Below are 15,820 nucleotides of genomic sequence, written 5' to 3'. Positions count from 1 at the left end.
TGGTTAACAACCCATAGCTAGATCATACAGCACGGTTCACATGTAAGAACAACCCATGATTCAGCAACAACCCACACTCTGGGTTGTCGGTATGTGCGAACCAGGTCAGAGTGTGTGTGCGAACTGCCACTTCTGCCTGCTTACCCTCAGTGGTGCTTTGAGGAAGATGGCCTAATTCTCACCACTGTGCTGTCAAGATGGAGAGTGCAGGTAAGCAAGAAGTAGCCGCAATTGTTACTGCCTTTGCTCATATGCCAGCTATAGACAGTGTGGCAGATAGGAGATTGGGTTTGCAGGACCCAGTTCCACACTGCTTTGCTGCCCGGAGAGAATGGGCAACTGCAGGCAGAAGTGACACAAGGCGCACCACAGCAGCTGCTCCTCTGAGTGGCTCTGCTAGCTCCAGCCCTCCCCACCCGCTGCGGAGAGAGAAGAGCTTTCCAAGAGGAGAGGACAAGGGACTGAAGGCAGAGACAGCAGCCGCTTCTCCCTTGCAACCGCCACTCCTTCAGAGGCGGCAGCTGCTCCTGCAAAGATCAGCCTCCCCCTCCGCTCTCTCTGTCTGTGGGTGGTGTGTATCAAGGGGGGTGGGTCCAGCAAGACCTGCCAGAAAAAAAGCACATAGGTGAACAGAGGTAGTTGCACCCGCTCTTGGCAGTGAGGATTGGATTTCACCACGCTGGTCAAAGTGTGTGTGTGTGTGTGTGAGTGAGAGAGCGAGAGAGCGCCTCCACCTGCCCATTTCTCTCACCCTCTGGGCAGGCTCCGCACTTTATCTGGAACTGGCCCCGACTGTAGACTCCAGAGCAGCCTTCCCCAACCTGGTGCCCTCCAGATGGTTTGGACTTCAACTCCCATCAGCCCCAGGCAACCTGGCTAATGGTCAGGAATTCTGAGAGCTGTAGTGGGGAACGCTGCTCTGGAGCGAGATAGGCTTCAAACGAAGGCTGCAATCCAGTGCGCGCCGACCTTCGAGTAAGGTCCACTGAACGACAGCGGGGCTTATCTTGGAGCAAGCGTATATGCGGAGGGGAGGGGAGCTTTCTTTCTCCCTCCCTCTCTCTCGGTTTTGTTGTCTTCCCCGCATTTTCTCTCGGACTCTGGAAACGCCTTGCCCGCCCTTTCTTAAGAGCCAGTAAGCCTTCGAGAAGGGGTTCGGCGAGGCAGCCACTGGCCAATGAGGAAGCGCAGGGGCGGGGTTAGTGGAGTTATCACATCTCCCAAGTTCTCTGCCCGTCAGAGATAAGCAGGAGGCGTGGGAGTCGCTCTGCAGCTGGTTTTCGTGTCGTTCAGAGAAGGGCGTTCGTCTGTCCCAAAGCCCCCCCCCACTCACGGGTGGGGGTCTCTCTTGAATCTCACAAAATGGCCGGAGGTCGCGACTGCGCTACTGAGCAGCTGAAGCGCTGGCAAGAGCAGCGAGGCTCGCAGGTACCAAAGAACGGCGCCCACCCTCCCATGGGTGGAAGTCCCCCCATTAACTTACTGGCATATTCCACCCAGTTTTCGCCGGCTACATGTATGTTTCCCATTCAGTGGGCCGGCAACTGCCGTAAGAATACATTTCGGTGCGCGCCTCCATCACCACCCTGAAAAGGGGGGGGGGTCGTCGTTGTTTTCTCTTGTCCAGATGGAGATGGTGGTAGGGAATTGCCATAGGAGTGGTGGGCTCCGAAAATCCAGCCAGATAGCGAGTAAGAAGGTTCTTTCAGCGTCAGCTGCTCCTAATAGGGAAAGGAGGATAATCGGTACTATGGGGAGCGGAGAGGGGGAAACGCTATAGCGTTAATAGGGGGAAGGATTGTTGCAGGCATAGCTTTTGTCACTCTGTAGGAGTGTGAAATCTCCTCTCGTACGTGACTATTAAGCCTTACGGAACCCTGTCCGATACTGCATCTCTTCACTCTACTCTGAAACCTTGGACTTTGCAACTGATGGCACGAATAGGCAGACAGCTTAAATGGGGGCAAAGGGCAGGTAAATGTTAATAGATAATGAGCTGCTAAAGGTTACTATTTCCACCCTGGGTTGCGCAGAGAACTCTGGAAAAAATAATGCTTTGCCCTTTGGACAGTGTTTTGTTTTTTGTTTTCTTTTGCAAAACTGACTGACATGGCTAACCCTTTCAAAGGTCTTGGAATCTCTGCATTTACCGTGCCTGCTGGTAGTTATACCATCAGTGGTGTTTACATCTTCCAAAAGGCCTAGTAATGCAGCAGTTAGTAAAGTGATAGTAATGGCTATAATAATGCTGGGAGGCTTATTGTGTAAAAACAACAACCTGCTACTATTGGTTATAATGTTGCTAGCAACTCATTTCCACGAGGAAGAGAAGTGTACTTAGACACTAATCATTTGTCATTCATTAGTAATGCCCAGTCAAATATTGCGAGTTGTCTACTATTTCATAGAGAAAGGTGCCAAAGTAGGCAGAATCCACTCAAAGTTTAACACTTTGGAAGAAATTAAAACACATGCTTAAACTTGCCCACTGACATTTGTGGGACTGAAGAGTCATACCTAGGTGAATACATGATAGTAACAGAATGTTATCAGTGCCAAAAAACAGAAGGAGTAGAAAATAACAGACACGGTGTAAATGGAAATCATTGTCCTAGCAGAAATAAGAGGGAACGCCAATAGATAGTACTGGAGTCAAGATGAAATGCAGATTAGCCACAGAGAAGTGTGCAGTGCACAAAGAAAAAGTGGATTGATAACTAAGTTTGGTGATCCTGCAGCAGTGACAGTTTACTGAAGTAGTGGGTGTATTCAAAGGAAAGGACCACTGAAGCATAGGCTAACTGAAGATCGATAGCCTCATTGAAATTTACTGGAGCTAGTTAATAACTCTGACAATTGGGTATTGTGACTCAATTCAGACCCTAGTTCAAGGAATCGGAAACAACCTGCAAGATTGCACACTAACTCTTCTCATGCCCAGCTTCCCTTTTAGTTCTCTGCCAAGTGCTAACCATAATTTGCTGTCCAAATTGACAAACTGTGGTTAGCCCTTATTTTCTAAATTAGAAGCCCTTCAGATGATAACGTCCAATTCTGAGTTGGAGGGCAAGGACTAACTGTTGATTTTGGATGCCATGATGAACTCAGGTTAGTGCTATAAAGGAAATGGAATGGCCCTACAGAAGACTGTGCAAACTTGGTCTACTTAAACAAGAAAGAGTCCTGTGGTACATTAAAGACTAACAAATTTATTCTGACGTAAGCTTTCCTGTACTAAATTTGTCTCTAAGGTGCCACAAAACTTTGTTGTTTTTGCTGTAATAACAGCTACCCCTCTGGGAATCAATTTACTTAGGTTCCTTCAAATATTGGTTTAGAGAATTGCTGAACTGGGACCGAATCAATAGTATTAAGAGTGTGTGCAAACAACTAGAAATATTCTTTTGCGATTTCTGTTTGGTTAATAACATCAAATCCTAGCTCTGGCCTCTTACTGTTTATCTGACTATTAATCCCATTATTAAATGTGTCAGAGATGCTGAAGGCATTAGTGATTGGTAAGAGCCTATGGCCCTGTTCAGACATGCACGGGGGAAGGGTGGTTAGGGTAACTACGGGGGGGGGGTAGTGAAACCATGCCACACGGGCCCGCCAGACAATTGTAGAACCACACGGCACTGTGTGGTTCCTCTAACTACCACCCCTCCATAGTTACCTGGCTATCTTCCTGGCATGTTTACCGTGCATCCTCTCATCCTCCGTGGTGCAAATGGGCTCCCAGCGGCTGCTCCAGTATCTCAAATGGACGCATGACCATAGAGAAAGTCTGTGGCAGCTAGTGTGTTGCCGACAGTGCTGGATGCTTTAGCCGGCAGACTCTATGGTCACATCTGGAAGTCCTCCAGAGACTGTTTTAACCATCAGGGAGCCCACCAGATGACACGGTAAGCCATCCTGGGGCCCCTTAATCCTTTTGCAGGGAGGGGTTGTTAGTTGGGGTGTCTTACTAACCATGAGGGACATGGTATTCTCCCACGACACGCTATTCTCCCACGACATGCTAAGCCACTGTGGTTAGCAGAAATTACCTAACCATCATGGCTTAGTGTGACATCTGAACAGGCCATATATATATATATATGGACCCTTGGTCTGATCTGCACACATGACAGGGTATGTCATTTCTGCTTTTTAATAAACTCTGTAAGTGAAAGTGTCCCTAGGAAATAGTGTGTAAGACAATAGATTGATTTAGTTACAGCTCGCTCGCTCTCTGTAATAAAAAAGACAATTTTAATTGGCAATGAAAATTTTAAATGGGAGTATATGTTTAAGAATATACATTTATTATTATTACTGCTTTTAAGACTATATGGTTTTGGTGTATTGCTGTAACTTTCTAACTGGGTGGTAATATTGGTTAACTTTCAATTTAGTAGTAATCTTATACTCCCTTTAGTATCTCAAAAATGCACATATTTTGAGGTTTTGATAATATGAGAATGTATTAAAATTTAACTGAATAGTTAATCAGTTAATTAGCTAATTGAAGCTGTTCCAGTTCAGGCCAGTAAAGGTTTAGTAACCAGTTCAGCATACATAACCAAGTGATTCAGTTCTGGTTCATGTGAGAAAATTTTAAAATAAGGTATATTATTTATAATTATGATTATTTGCACAGTTGGTGGAGCAAACTAATAGGTCTAAAACTGTTGCAACTAGGTGTCAGCAGTAAGTATCAAACATTTTCCTCCATTTTACATATATGGTCTCATTATACTGTATATTTAAAGATGCGATGTCCTGTCACCTCATATACATGTTGTATGTTCATCCCTTTGATGTTGTACTTGTATGTTTCCCAAACCCCTGTCCATTCTCTGCCTAATGTTTCCTAGGCCCAACCCTTGAAGAGGGCAGAGCATAGAAGCCTGTACAAACCCATAATATATTAATCCTCCTTGATACTGTTCTTACGATGTGCTCATTGTCTCCACCAAGAATCGGGCAGTGAGTGAACTGCATCAGGTGTTTTGTTTCGTTATATGGTGCAGGTTCTGTTCTGGAGGGTAGTGTCATTTTGGAAAAACTTTCAAGCACTAATTAGGTTTATTAGTTTTAGTATTTTAAATAGAATGTTTTTCTAATTATAATAACTTTAATTTTGCATTCTCTACTTTGAGTTCAACAAAAAGTGGAATATGGATAAAGTTATAATAAGTTATGTGAAACTACATATGATGAGTTTTCACCTAATATGACTATTCCAAGTTAGGAACATAAGAAGACCCATACTGGATCAGACCGAGGTCCATCTAGTCCAGCATGCTGTTCACACATAGTAGCCACCTGTTGGAAATTATCTAAGCTCAGCAAAATGCTGAGTGTAAAAATACTGAGTCTACTTCCCTGGTCAACACATCTGAATGCAAATGTCTGTTCCCTTAAAAATTATTTAGGTTAAAGGAAACACCTTTCTGTTGGCCATCCTGAGCTCCTGTTGTATTTTATAGTTGTTCTAGTTCGTGGTTTCTTTCATTTGGCTCCCTCTTACAGTGCAATCCTTCACATGTCTGCTCGGCCTGAGTTCAACGGGACTCACAAGTAAGTGCATGTAGGATTGCACTTGTTGAGACTTCGATGCAGACATACTTAGGATTGCACAGTTAATCTAGAATGCTGGAGATTTCTGAATTAATTTGCCTTTACAAACTGGTTGCATCGAGATTTAATCAAGAGCATCACCAAACAATCGAGGGAATAAGCTTGGGTGCATGGCTGTCAGGACTCCAGGAGGGCCAGATTGGGACCCCAGGAGGGACAAATATGGCTCCAGGCCTGAGATTCTGTACCCCTAGAGTAGACCCAATGAAATTATGACTACCATAAACCCAGTAGATCTAGTCTATTTTATAGAGTCCAATAGAATCTTTATCTAACTCACTGAATATATGTGGTACCATTTGCAAGACTGGAATACTGGCCTGGAACAGGGTAGAAAGAAACTGGTGATTTTAAAAAGTATTTAAACTGGGTAGCTTAAAAAAAAATCAGTAACTGTAAGGCTGCAATCCTGTACACACTTACCTGGGAGTAAGGCCCACTGAACTCAGTGGGACTTACTTTTGCGTAGACATGTACAAAATTATCCTGTGTATATTTCTTTTTTAAAAAAACACCCACCTCATGCTAAGCTGAAATGTGTATTCATTCTACAAATAAACACGTGAAAGCCTTGATTTAAAATCTCTTAAAACCAAATCCATGACCGCCTCTCAAACACACTGAATTAAAGCTTACCCAAACTAAAGCTTAGGCTAAATTACTATAGGCTGGTTTAAAATGGTTATATTTGTGTACATTGGTTTTATATTGTGTATTCTTAGTTTTAACCTTTGTAAACCACTCAGAGAATTTTGGCTATTGGGCAGTATAAAAATATAAATTAAATTAATTATGAGGAAAATGAGTTTTGAGTTCAAATATTACCATTATGTCACTTAATTTTTATTTTTGTAGCAAATTATTTATACCCTATTGACCAGATAGCATGGTCATTTATTGTTATTTTAATAGAGAAAAACAGCTCTGCCTAGTAGGTACCAGTCATTCCTGGAAAGCACATAGGCCAGGCTCTTAAAATACCTATTTAGGCTTACCCAAAGGGCTTACACTAGATCAGTGGATTTTTGGCTTTGCATGGAACGGGTAACCCTGTTCTCGTGACATATGACAAACTGCTTTTGAAATTCTCTTCGGTTTCAAAAACAGTTTACTGTATGGCATGGTAGACTGCCACACAGAAATGGTAGTTTCATGCGTCCAAAAGTCCTTTTGGGCTCATGAAATTAGTTTCTTTGTTCTTTGTTTACTAGAAGACTACAGGACCCAATCCTGTTTGATATCCTTGCATGTGTACAAAACAAGCCAACAGATCAGTTAGTTTCACAATTGCATCACTTATCTCTTAAGTAGATCAAAATTCTTTAGTGCAGAGGGTATATAGCAGGCTGCATGACAAAAGTTTTGAATTATGCTCCTAAGTACTAACATGGAGGATCTGCTTAGCTACAAAGCAATATATTTTTATTTGTTGTAGTAATTAAAAATATGTGCATTCAAATGGAAGCTTGATATAAATTATTTAAATCTATATGGAAGCTTTTGATTGGATTTTAAATTACTAAATTAAATCACATTGATTTAAATAAGTCCATTATTGTCCTGATATTTCTCTACATGGTGACTGTAAGTGATGATGGGTGGGATATAAATTTTATTTATAAATAAAGTGTTGTGATCAAAAGAACTAGTTGAATTTTATTATGAAACTCTACTGCAAATCAGAAATGTAGACTACAACTACAGCAGTGCTGAAGTGATTAAGCCATGACCTGCAGTTTGGAGGTGGGACTGGCTTCCCTCAGTCATGATGCGCTTCAGAACACCTGTGAAAACATTCATAACCTAAATGGTTGTGTATAAAAATAGGAGTGTTGTATGGGTGGAGATCGATGAAAGGTATAGATATGGCTCATCTGTGTAACATCCCAAAGGCATTTTGCAACCATGTTAGCCACATTTGGGGGATTAAATCCTGGCCTAATAAGCCATGTATGTAGCCCCTTTGCCACCACTTGGATCCTTCTTTGCGGTGAGTGAGTGAGGCAGCCAGAAAGTCACAGCTAACCATAGCTTCCCATTATGTGTGGACTGGGAACTATTGTTGATGGCTTCCCAACAAGCTAAGATTTGGAAGCTAGAAAGACATGATGTCCATGTTTTTTGAAACAAATACTGATAAAAAATAAACTACAGATTATCTTTAATCTGTTCTTCTTGAGAGTAGTATGGTGCTCAAAAGATTCCTCCCCATTTGCATCTAGACAGGAAAAAGGCTGAGAACTGCAATCTGAATGTTGTTGTGAAGCATATCTTCATACAATCTGGTTGTAGTCTTGCATGTGCTTAGGTCTCTGCAGCACATTCAGTAGAAGGCAAAAATCTTGGGGATATGCAAGATTTTTTAATGGGGATCCTAAAAATGTTTACTTGCAGCAAATGTAAAGAACACATCACTTCAAATATTTTGTCAGTTCAGCTTGACTTCACCGAATAAGAAATATTCCAAATGAAAACTAACATTTCACAAACTTTTCCTGTTTTGTTTGTATTCTCATTACTGCTGTAAAATGCCCTTTTTCACTGTAAGGGTGGTAGCTGAACTTCAAGCCCAACAAGATAAGATAGAACATTTCTGATTTGCCTTGGAAGTGTGGGAATGCTTTCCCTGTCTTGTGAGGGCTGGCAGTGAAACCACCCCTAAGCCCACAACACTTAGGTGCATGTAGGAATACAGGGATGGCGAGTGGCTAGCCGTCCAGATGTTGTTGGACTGCAACTGTCATAGTCCCTCACCATTGGCTATGCTGGCTAGGGAGATGGGAATTGCAACAACATCTGGAGGGCCATCCCTGATGTCACCTATTTAAATTCTCATTGTGCATATGGGCTTACACTCCATTTGCATGCTGTGGTTGTTTCATTGCTGCAATATAGCTTGAAAAGGAGCATTGGTCCAGTTGCCAAGGCATGACAGATGTTTCCCACTAGCACCTGCAAACAATTTTTCACCTTTTGAATATCTCCCTCCTCATTGCCATAAATGTTGGAGCAGTGCTTCTGTGGGATGTGAAAATGTTTCCAAAACTTGGCTCTTATTTGACCAGCACCAATTACTTTATTGTTCAGAGTGCATTTTGTAAGTCGTGCTGCTGTGCCAATTCTGTCACACCTAATCTAGACTCTTGAGTAAACTGTTTGTGAACTGCTGTATAATGAGCAATATTCTTTCCTGAACTGTGTGTCATAGTAGGATTTTAAAATACCCAACACCCTAAGGCTGAGAACTGTTTATTATAAAGCCCTTTTGAATAGTAGTAGTGACACAGGAATGATAACGTTTACATCAAATGCTGATCTTTTAGATCTCAGGGAAACTTTCTTCACTACAAGAAACTCTTCTGCAACCTCACAATAACTTAAAATAGTGGCAACTTCAACTTTAAGGGCATGATTACTCTACTCATGTTGAAGTCTTTATTTTCATGATTCTGGCAATCTGTGCTCATGAGGACTGGGTTGTCTGAATTGTTTGCTACAAGCATAAGTGGTAATTCTACTACATCCTACTCAACCAATATTTGGAAGATAAAAATCCCAAAAGCCTACCTTAGGAACTGGGGTGATGCTGTAAACGGCAGCATACCTTCATGGCTGAGTTCCTACCACATTTATTGCATCTATTAGCATTTTTCTGGTGGCCTGTTGCAACTTTCCTGTTTGTTTATTTAAAAAGACATTATATACTGCTCTATCATATTAATTTCAAAAGTGGTTCACAAACTTAAAAATAATGAAACACTGATAAAAGTGCAATCTGAATTTTTTTAAAAAAAGAAACAGCATAGCAATGGAATTCATATGAGGGCCAGAAAAGAGAGCAGTTATTTCCAAGGCTAATTAAAATAAGAAAAGTGTTTGCCTTGTTTCAGAAAGCGAGGAGGAGGCTGTATGGATCTTTCTAGGCTACTGTACTTTGCTCTACTTGGAACTACCTCAGAAACTTCAGCTATGCAGAATGCACCAGCCTGCCTGTTAATCACTGTGGACCTATATTCACAAATGTTACCTGATCTGAAGCATCTGCATTGGCTGCCAATTAAAAATGCTGGTTCTTTCCTTAAATGGCTTGAGTCCCTATTATCTCAAGAAATGCCTTCTTTTGTATGAACTTCCCTGGCATTTAAGATCTTCTGATGAAGCCCTACATTTCATTCCCCAGCTAACCAGTACACTAACTAGTCCCCGATTATTGTCAACTTCATGTTACCTGGCTTGAGCTTAAGTTTATTTGACTTCTTCCAGTCCACCACCAGACATAGAGTTAAGGACCGCTTTACCTGAGTCTGATGAAAATGAGATAGTGTCTGTATATGATGTCACTAAACCCTGTACCACCTGATTACTTATGTGGGCATTAAATAGCATGGGAGACAATATTGAGCTTTGAGGGACCCCACAGGATAATTCTAACAGACCCATAGGGAAGAGCAACAGTTTCTCAGCATCAGTCTCAGGAACCTGCACCCCAGGAAGGAGTGGAACCACCACAATATGGGGTCCCCAACCCTGAATGGCTATCTGGAAGGATAGTATGCTCAGTGGTATTGAAAGCCAGTGGGATATCCAGGAAATAAATAGGGTCACACTTCCACAGTTTCTCTTCTGGCATAGGTTGGGCAATCTCAGGCCTGAAGCCTAGCCTGAAACATAACTGCAAAGAATCCAGAATGACCAAGAGTGGCTGAAACTAAAAAGTCACTATCCTCTTGATAATCATTCCCCAGAAAGGTAGGCTGGATAGTAGTGATAATTGTCCAAGTCTATGGCATCGAACAGGTGTGTTTTTTTTTTAATGAAAGGCCCATTGGAATATGTCCCCATAAGAAAGATGCGTTAACCACTATTCTGATAAGGTTGGCAAAGGTCTCCTGATTGGCTTTTACCAGCTAGTTTGGGCATGGGCCAAGAAGGCAAGTTGTGTCATGAACCACTCCAAGCACCATCTTCATGTATTTACCATAGCACCCTCCTTCACTATGCAGTAAATAACACAAAGAGACATTAGTGGAACCTGCTGTTGGTTTAGAGTGATGCAAGAGATACCAGAAAAGACCAGGTCACTTCTACTATCTAACAAAGTAGCTAATTTATCTCTTGGCTACAAGAATATGGATTAATGATCTGCAAACATTTTCAGAACACTTAAGCATTATCTGTGACTATTTGTTCTATTCAAAAGTAACAGCTATCACAGTTTCTGATTGCAGAGTGCATAACAAACTTGTTTCTATGCATGCATCAGTATAAATTGCCCTGTAACTGACATTAGAGGCAAGTTTTTGCAAACATTTCATTAACTCTAACAAATGCTTAATGTGCTGTCACTAACTGTTCTGCTATCCTCACTTTTGAACTGTTTGTCCATAGAACATTACTAATGCAGGTTCCACTCTAGAATTTCCCGGATGCTTCGGTCCACCATATTTCTGATGTTTACTTCATCTCAAGGAAGCAATGTAGAGCACAGTTTTAGGTAATTCCCACAGGATTTTGCTGAATTTAATCCCTTTTCATCTCTCACTACTCTTCAGAGCAGTATGCATGGGCTTATCCCATTTCATCAGAACACCAATGCTGTGAGATAGGTTAGCCTGAGAAAATAACACTTGCCAAATGCCATCCAGTGAGCTTCATGAATTACTGAGGATTTGAAACAAAGTCCAGTACTCCATTCACTAGGCCACAATTGGCATACTCTTAAGGTATGCTGAGGGAACCCTTATGTATAAAACTGTACAGAAGGTCATTATGCTATTAGCCTCAGTTCATATGACCTCAACTTTAGCCCTATTTTAAATAAGTGTGTGACTTCACAGAACTGGTTTTCATGGGATTATGAAGCTTCACTCAAGACAAAATAACAGTTAGTTGTCCCATCATGCTATTTGGAAATTGATACTCAGCCAACCATTATTTTATTAATTATATTTCTATACTGCCCCATAGCCGAAGCTCTCTTGGTGGTTTACAAGAGTTAAAACATTAAAATACAATATACAAAGTTTAAAAACCATTTACATAAAACATACTAACAAACATATAACTAAAAACAACTTTGAACTAAAAACAATTTGTTTAAAAACTCCAACAATAAAGCACAGCTTAAAATAACAGTGCTTAAAAATAATATACAAAAGTTAGCAAAAGGAACAAAAGTTCTAAAAAGGGAAGGCCTGCCGGAATAACAGGCAGGCCTGAAGCCCGATTGAAATGGATCTACATAATCAGCTTCTTCCAAGTGTGCCTTCAACTGGATCGCCACCACCGGTGTTCTCCAGAAACAAACACAAGGTCTAGTGCATGACTGGCTACATGGGTGGGCCCAGTTGGAATAGGGTACAGCTCCCAGGAAGCCATGGTCTCCATAAAGTCCCGAGGTGCTCCCGTGAGGATGGCCTCTGAATGTACATTGAAGTCCCCCATCACCAATAAGTTAGGGGACTGCACACAGACATCAGAGACCACCTCAAGCACCTCGGCCAGGGAGCCAGTCATGCAGCAGGGTGGGCAGTACATGAGCAGAATCCCCAGGCTGCCCTTTAGGCCCAGTCTCCAGTACATGCACTCAGCAACCTTGGTCTCCTGGAGAGGGGGTCTGGTGAAGACCAAGGACTCCCGGTAGATAACAGCCACTCCTACTCCCCGATCCCCAGCCCTTGGCTGCTGTGCATAGGAAAATCCAGCTGGACACATGGCTGCAAGGGTTGGAGCAGCAGCCTCAGCCAGCCAGGTCTCCATAATACATGCCAGGTCTGCACCCTCATCCAGGGTCATGTCATGGATGAGGGAGGTTTTCTGGGTAACAGACCTGGCATTGCAGAGCAGCAAACGCAGGCCAGAAGATGGGGTCACGCCTCCCCCAGCCATCCTTTGGCTCTGGACAGGGCCAGAGCAGGGGACAGATATTACACATCACTCCCTTGTTCCCCTTACCTAGCATGGTGTGTCCCTAGCGCTCCGCCAGTGCCTGCCGCCTAGCCTCTGTATATTCTGGCCCACACCAGTTTCCCCACTGCCTCCGTCAGGTAGATACATGCCCCCTTGCTTCTGCCTATCAGGTAGGCTACCCACCCCTAAAAACACAACAACCCTCCCAAACCTACCCCCCACCAACAGTTAAACAACAATCAACATAATACATCCCCTTTACTGATACTGGCTCTCCCCAGCCAGCCAGCCAGCTTATATAGTTCTTCCAGGAAGGAACAGGTGGAGGTAGTCAGCAGCAGCTGGCTTAGTACCTGGGGGCCTGGTCCTGCAGAGAATGGCAGTCTGCCAGGCAGAAGGCAGGTAGTAGCGGTCTGCCAGGTGGAGGTGGATAGTAGCCGTGATACCAGCCCTGACCAGACAGTGATACATCAATGACAATGTGTAGACAGATAGAGCCTCCACCCACAGATCATTCACCTGACTGAAGAAGATAAAATCGAGCGTGTGGCCAGCTTCATGTGTTGGCCCCTTTATCACCTGGGACCGGCCCATGGCTGTCATGGTCACCATGAACTCCTGAGCTGCACTTGGCAAGCTGGACCCTAAGGGGATGTTGAAGTTGCCCAGGACTAAAAGCCTGGACGGCTCCAACACCAACTCTGAGACCTGCTGTGTGAGCTCAGTTAGGGTCTCTGTTAGGCAGTGGGGTGGCCGGTACACTAACAGAATCCCCTATCTGTCCCTAGTCCCAAGACCGAGGTATACAAACTCGATGTGAGCCAGTTCCTTCACAGTGAGACTGGTCAGGGGGATGTTCAAAAGAGTCTTTGAGGACCACTGCTACACTGCCTCCCCATCTGCTTCTCCTTACCTGCTCTACCATGGAGTACCCGACCAGGAGAAGCTGTGCCCATACAGGCCCGCTTATCTCCCCCAGCCAAGTCTCCATAATGCATACCAGGTCAGCTTTTTCATCCAAAATTTAATCATGAATGGTTGTGGTCTTATTCCGGACTGACCTGGCATTGCAAAGGAGCAGGCAAAGATTCTGAGGGTGGCTTGGCCCACTCCCCAAGGCACCCGGGCTGACAGGGCAACCAGAAGGCTGGATAGGTGTGAAGTACCTGCCCTCCCTTTTCCTATGAATTTTTGCTCTGCCAGCACCATATCTCCCCATGTCCCCCACCACTCATATTGCCTCCCCGACACACATAATGCTGACTTTGTCTCAAAAAAGACATCAAACCCAGCAGCATTTAGCTGACTAAAACAGTCAAGCCGAACATCTCACCTGGAATGTACACCTAACACTCCCATCTCTCACCCTGGGAGTGCACAATTCAATACCAGCAGGCTCTCACCTTGTGGTATAAAATCACTTCCCTCTCACCCATACAATAATAAAGATTCTGACTTGAAAACAAATACATTCAAAGGCCACGCCCCCCCAACAGCCCCAGTAATCCCTCTTCTCACTCCCCACAAGGGGAGAAGAAAGATGGGAAACGCAGAGGGGAGAGAAAACCAAGGGATTTGGCCCTTGCTATCTCTGCCCCCCCCCCAAAGGGCCGACCTCCCTTTGCGGCGCCACCACCCACCCACGTCGGCCGGCTCTCTGGAGGGACAGCCAATGGCTGGATGCCAAACACTGCCCAGGGAACCAGGTTCTCAGCTGCTTCAGGAGCCAAAAATAATGAGCCCTTCCCAAGGCTAGGCAGGCTGCTGTAGCAGCGGTGGGGAGTTGACACTGGCCAGAGGAAAACGCCTCGCACCTGCTCCTCAGGTGAAGTCCCCTGCTGCCACAGTTCTTGCTCTGCTGGCTGCTGCTGGTTCTCTGTCTAGAGTACTATGGCCTATCTAGAGTAGCTGTTTGGATCCAAAAGCCAGTGACAATGGTGTTGTGCTTTATTTTTAAGAGAATATGTATAAACTGTATACAAAACTAGTTGAAATATAAATAAATGTAAATAATAGTTACTATAATCATTTTGAAAAGATAGAACTTCTCTTTGTCTAGTTGTTACACGGAAAACTGCAAGCACGGCGAAAGACCATGTGTCTGCTGTGTCTTTGTGGTTCCCACCGAGATGACAGAACTAGGGAGAGTCCCTGTGAATGCTCAGGCAGGACAGGAACTATGAGTAGCAGATATCTAGACTTCGGCCAAGCATCCCCTTTATCCCCTTCTACCTACCCTCCACCATATAAAATTAGTACCTTGAGGGGGCTTCACTCTGAAAAATCTCACAGTACCAGTGAGTTGAGGGGGGATATGAGTTGAGTTCAGAATCTGTTTCAGTTACTGCCTCATTTCTTTTCTAACCAGTGCTGTGAGAGGTTTATCTGAATGAAATTTTCACAGTGCAAATTGGATATGAATTTTCCCTTTCATAGGGATCTGAGGGACAAACTACCTTGCCATTACATGCATCTTTGCATATTTTTAAAAATGCAAATAGCTCCTTTTGAACTTGCTATTTGAATTGGGAGGGGGGGAAAACCCTTTGGCATTATCAGTCCTGTGTCTCTCCCCTCCCCATATCTCTCACAACATCATATTAAGTGCAAAGACTAACATGCCTAATTTGGCTCTTAGTTTGCACGTTTTGAAATGTATGGTGTTTTCCTCCTAGAAAGTAGTTTATTGCTTATCTGTTTTGATTACTGGATTTGTGCATATCCATCTGAAAAATCTACAACTTCTGATTCTTAGCTTCCAGCATGCTCTTCTGTTCTAGAAATCAATGTTTTAAATACTAATTAATTCTTGGTAACATAAAGGACAATAATTTTAAATAATACATTAAGTCATTTCATTCTTCATTGTGACAGACAGTAATGGAACACTTTGTTGAAGTTTTTCCAGAATTTACAATTGCCCCTCAGCAAAGAGAGCTCTCTGTATCCTTGTGTTTGGGCTCCTCCCACCCTTCAGATATCTAGTAGTAAAACTAGAATGCCTTCTGTTTCTCTTTATTATTTTTGATAGATTAGTTTATGAGTAGAATAGAAAGTTGATTGGGAGCAGGCCAGAAAAAGCATTTATGAAAATGCCTCACTCAGGATACCCATAGTTTGAATGAGTTCATTTGTAGTCTTATGATCAAGAAATCTAGCTGTAGATCTTAATGTGCAAGCTGAAAAATATAATTTCCCATAAAGGTGCAAGTGTAGTTTTTATTATCTGAATGGATCTGAATAGGTGGTGTGAGGAAGATAAACACTGCTGTGTAGTTATTCCAAA

At 43.1% G+C, this 15,820-nt stretch overlaps 1 protein-coding gene across 6 annotated transcripts in view; it reads left to right on the top strand.

Moving 5' to 3' along the window:
- Nucleotides 1-15,820, top strand: part of CAT (catalase) — an 80,359-nt gene that overhangs the window by 42,152 nt on the left and 22,387 nt on the right. For 2 of the 6 annotated variants that reach the window (XM_084851608.1, XM_084851601.1), the window contains exon 1: nucleotides 1,239-1,428. The exons of the other annotated variants lie outside the window; for them this stretch is intronic. In XM_084851608.1, the coding sequence (XP_084707734.1) occupies nucleotides 1,363-1,428 (66 nt within the window). In that variant the 5' untranslated portion in view covers nucleotides 1,239-1,362. Of the gene's footprint in view, nucleotides 1-1,238; nucleotides 1,429-15,820 lie in introns of those variants that run through there. 6 annotated transcript variants of the gene reach the window in all.

Source organism: Heloderma suspectum, chromosome 1, assembly GCF_057233095.1.
Source record: "Heloderma suspectum isolate Gila_16-S chromosome 1, 16-S_ref, whole genome shotgun sequence".
Lineage (NCBI taxonomy): Eukaryota > Metazoa > Chordata > Lepidosauria > Squamata > Helodermatidae > Heloderma > Heloderma suspectum.
The sequence above is the reverse complement of the archived record's forward strand: the minus strand, read 5'-3'. Positions and strand labels throughout refer to the sequence as shown.